Below are 4,988 nucleotides of genomic sequence, written 5' to 3' on the forward strand. Positions count from 1 at the left end.
GATGATGATGATGCATCAACCATTAAATGATTCATTTTTATCCTTCAGTTCTGCTGACTCTGTACACACTACACAACGGATCGGCGACAGGGGCTCACAAATTACACAACTTTTCAACAGGAAGAATCACTTACAACTCTGCATTGTCCACAAATGATGTTTTATTAACAAAATTTCCCTTACGAAAAAGAAGTTTATTTAAGTGTGCTATTAGTATACTTCTTTTAAACTAAAAATAGGAAAGTATACTTTTAGTCTACTTTTTATGTACTTCTCAGAAATGGGCTTTATGTACTTCTCAGAAATATACTTAAAATGACATTTAAGTATACTTGACGTATACTTAGGAAAAGTCTAAATATATCTTAGCTATGATTGTGCTCTGGGAATCCGTGTTTTCATTGTTATACTGTAGAGGGCGCTAGTACACATCTTCTGTGCAGAATTTCCAAAAAACACAAGTGAAGAAGAAACCGAAACAGAAGTAACACGATCATCAGACATAAAACAGCATCAAAACTATGTAACATTATGGAATAAAATGTCGACCAATGAAGAGGTAATAATAACTGTCAAGCTTTGGGGTGTTGATCGACCCCATCTTCGTTTTGATTATCGTTCTGAATCCAATTCATAGTCTTTTTTTCAGCTTTTTGTTCAAAATGTTGTTTATTTCTTTATTTTTTATTTATGAAACTTATCCACATTCAAGTGTTTAAAAAAAGAATGCATGAAGCTAGAAAAAAATGTTTTTGTTTACAAGCAGATACCCTGTTCTTTTGATGTTTTGTATGTTCAGATATTCATGTAACAAAATATACAAATTAATACCTAAATAGGGACATAGTAGTAAACTTAAAGTATGATGTAAAGTTCACTTAAAGAAAACTTACGAGTATACTTGCAGTATAAAACTACTAAACTAGTAGTTTACTGAGACTATACTTCAAAGTGTACTAAAAATGCTACTACAAGTATTTAATTAGTAAACTATCAGTATACCTATAAGTTCACTTTCAGTATAGTTGCAGTACAAACTAAACATTTTGATGTAAACTAGTTGTGTACTCAAAGTTTACTACTGTTATACTTAAAAGTATACTTTTATATACTAGAAAGTGGGCCAATTTAGTCCCAAGGAGTATTGAAATAGTACACTTACAAGTATACTACTAGTACACTGATATTTGTATACTTACTACATAAAGTATACTTAAAAATATACTTGAACTTTACTTAAGTATACTTACTAAAATAAACTTGAAGTATACTACTTTTTGGTAAGGGTTAGGAGGAGCACATTCAGATAATCAACCAATTCAGCAAAGGTGAAGCATGTTCAGACAAGCAACTTAATTAGTAAATATATACAGCAACATACCTCTGTCCCATGACAGATTTTCCGGCATCCCTCCTCCACCCCAACTCCTCACTCCTAACTATTCCTATATCCCAGCTTGGGGATTTGGGGGAGTTCTCTGGGTTCGGCCTAAATTTGGAGCTCGGAGTCCTCCCCTTGGACAGCAAGCCAAATATGCTTACTATTTGGTCAATCTGATTATATGGGAGTGCAAATTCATGAAAATATATTTCACAACCAAACACACCCGAAAATGATGTGGGGAATAACATGCGTGAGAATGGATTTATTCCTTTCAAAAACAGTAGCCCACAAAAAGCTTGGAATCCAAGTTGTCTGTACACTGATTAGCAGTGAAAAATAAAAAAACGGAAAAAAAAAAACAAAGAAGAATATGAAGGAGAGAATGGCTGATTGATGATGTTCTGTTGCAGGTCTATTATGACTCCTCCCCCTGAACTTTCCCTTGCCCTCTATCTTGCTCTCTCATTGGCTGTGGGTCGTTGCTGGCTGTACAGTAGGTCGTTGTCGATGCCATTTCCAGTCTAAACACATTACACACTGCAGGACTGTGAATCCCCGATGAGTCCATATATTTAGCATGCCAAATATCTCATGGGTATCTGCGATGTGTGGGTGCTTCTGTCAGATCACGTCTTTGATAACACAAACTGTGCGATTGTCACTCGCGTAAACAAGCACAGATTTGTCGACGCTGATGGCCTTGAGGTTAGTGTGACCCATGTTTGATTCCTGACTTGTGGTCCATTGCTGATCCTGCTTCCCACTCTATGTCATATGCTTTTCTGTCGTATCTCCACTGTCATACCAACAATAAAGGCATAAAAGCTCTGAAAATATAATTTAAAAAATAATTAAAAAAACACAGACTTGTCTCCAATTTCGGGCATTTGTCTGCGATTTCCACAAAACTGTCTGTGAGTGAAAATCGTGTCTAAAATCATGTTGTGCGAACCTGGCATTAATCTCATAAAAGCAACAAGTTGCAAATAAGCCACTTCTTGTCAGAAGCCAATAGCAATCATTAACATAAAGGTTTAGGCCCCGCCCCTGAGTGGCGAAACTGACTCTTGGCTTGTGCATGAAGAATTTCAGCTCCTGCATCTGTTCTGATCTGTGCGCGCGTGCAGAACTTGTGCTTGTGGTCAGTTCTGTGTGTGCTTGACCTGTCAGGGCTCGCTGCTTTGTTTTACATGTTGTACATTTTACATGCAATCTTTGTCACTGTGCTCACACTGCTGTAATTTACTTGTGCGCTGTGTTCGTTTTGTCCATCACCCTGTTCTAGCTTCTACTATCTTGAAGGAATCCCTTGCTGTATTCCTCAAGTGCAAGCTGCGTTTGAGGTATCTGCCAAATGAGTAAATGTAAAATGTAAATGTAATTGCACATATGTCTGAAGTAGTGAGTTTAATTATGGGGGTGCAGAGCCAGTGTTTGTCCTGTAGGTAAACATCAGTGCCTTACATTTAATGGGAGTGGCTTTTGGCAACCAGTGTTAGCTGATGTAGAGAGGAGTGACATACTGTATGTGATAGGGAAAGCAATGTTTCCAAATGGCAGAACCTAGTGATGTCATGTAGATAGAGAACAGAAGTGGTTTAAGCACTGAGCCCTGATTGAATATTGAATAATGAATATTTCTGTTTGATTCAAGGGCTTAAGTTTCACTGTGCTAATTTTGAGTGCATCGTGTTTAACCTTAGGAAATCCTGATGGTTTGTTTGACTTGTTTTTGTTACGGGGCGAACGAGACATGAGACTTGCGGATCCATTTGCAAAGCTTTAATAGGAGACAGAGACGTGGTCATAAAACAGGCATGGGTCAGACAATGGCAAACAGGTATATTGAGGGCAAGACAGAAGAGTAATCCAAAACGGGCGTGGTCGATAAGCGGCTAACAATATCCAGTGGGCTTGACATGAGGGGTTATCCAATAACACGAGCTAGAGTCCAGGCGAGGTGCAAACACAGTCCGAAACAGCAGGCAAAGGGTTAACTTAAGATAAACAGGCAAAAATCAGGTACCAGGAAAACAGAAAACACAGCGAGACTAGAACTAGAACTAGAACTAGAACTAGAAACTAACACCAGGGAAAAGGCTCCGTAAAGTAGCTATCACACAATAAGCGCTAAACAATACTCGGCAGTTTGAAATGGATCAGAGTGAGTGTTATATAGTGATTGTGTGATTGGTTACAGCTGTGTGCAATCAGTGCTGTGTGCAATCAGTGCAATGGATGATGGGATATGTAGTCCGGGATGACATGCAACAGTGTGTGTAGTGCAAGAGTCAATGTAATGGAAGGGTGACCTCTGGTGGTGAGTGAAGTTGAAGTTCATAGACCGGATTCGTGACAGTTTTAACAGACTGGATAATTATCAGAAACTCCACCTTCTTACAACACCTACCAGCAAGAGACTGACTTCTCCTTTCTGTCATACTGACTCTTCTCTCTTGACAAAAGCAAAAAAGACACATCAATCAATAATCTTTATTAATTCTTAATAAAGAATTAAGACTTTCAAGAAGGATATTTGAAAAGTTTGTTTCTGAACAGACAGCAGATATTTTTCTCTTGATTTTCTCTCTCTCTCTCTCTCTCTCTCTCTTTACTTCGGAAACCATCATTCAGAAAGTGAAACTAAAGTTTTGCTGGAGCTCAAACAGTGAAAATGGATTCACTAGCTGAATATGATTATAACTGTCCCGTGTGCTGTGAAATCTTTAAGGATCCTGTTCTTTTATCATGTAGTCACACTTTCTGTAAAGAGTGTCTTCAAAAGTTCTGGAGAACCAAGGAAACTCAAGAGTGTCCTCTCTGCAGGAGAAGATCCTCGAGAGATGATCCTCCATGTAACCGTGTGTTAAAAAACTTGTGTGAGTCATTTCTGAAGGAGAGAAATGAGAGGCATTCATCAGGATCTGAGGAGATCTGCAGTTTACACAGTGAGAAACTCAAACTCTTCTGTCTGGAGGACAAACAGCCTGTGTGTTTAGTGTGCAGAGATTCACAACAACACGACAATCATAAATTCAGACCAATAAGTGAAGTGGTTTCATCATACAAGGTAAGACAAATGTCTCATCTCATGTATAAAGAACAATAAATGGTCATAAAGAGATATCATCGTATTTGTGTACTTAATATTTTCTTTATATCAGGGGTTCCAATTTCCTGTCCAGTTCTCTTAGCAGTTGGTGTTTTATTTTAATTTTGTTCAATTCTAGGAAGAGCTCAAAACAGCTCTGAAGTCCTTACAAGGGAAACTTAAATACAAAGAAAACATTAAAGGAAAATTTGAAGAAATGGTTCAACACATCATGGTGAGGAAACAGAACAACTTGATTTGTTAAGACATTCAAACATTTAGATAAAAAAAAATCTTGCCAAAATGTTTTCAGTCATTTGACTGGTGGTGTAGGTGATGTTTTTGGTGTTGATTTTTGTTCATTCATATGATTGAAGTGAATGTGGTTTGATTTCAGTCTGAAGCTGAGCACACAGAGCGTCAGATTAAACAGCAGTTTGAGAAGCTTCATCAGTTTCTCAGAGATGAAGAAGAAGCTACAATCACTGCACTGAGGGAGGAGGAGGAGGGGAA

At 37.9% G+C, this 4,988-nt stretch overlaps 1 protein-coding gene across 1 annotated transcript in view; it reads left to right on the forward strand.

The window, feature by feature from the left end:
- Positions 1–3,991: 3,991 nt before the first annotated feature.
- Positions 3,992–4,988, forward strand: part of LOC107755607 (nuclear factor 7, brain-like) — a 2,581-nt gene continuing 1,584 nt past the window's right edge. Inside the window, exons 1-3 of the mRNA XM_016572496.1 lie at positions 3,992–4,454; positions 4,615–4,710; positions 4,873–4,987. Coding sequence (XP_016427982.1) covers positions 4,059–4,454; positions 4,615–4,710; positions 4,873–4,987 — 607 coding nt within the window. The 5' untranslated portion in view covers positions 3,992–4,058. The remainder of the gene's footprint in view (positions 4,455–4,614; positions 4,711–4,872; position 4,988) is intronic.

Source organism: Sinocyclocheilus rhinocerous, unplaced genomic scaffold (genome assembly GCF_001515625.1).
Source record: "Sinocyclocheilus rhinocerous isolate Xijiao unplaced genomic scaffold, SAMN03320098_v1.1 scaffold802, whole genome shotgun sequence".
NCBI classification, from domain to species: Eukaryota; Metazoa; Chordata; class Actinopteri; order Cypriniformes; family Cyprinidae; genus Sinocyclocheilus; species Sinocyclocheilus rhinocerous.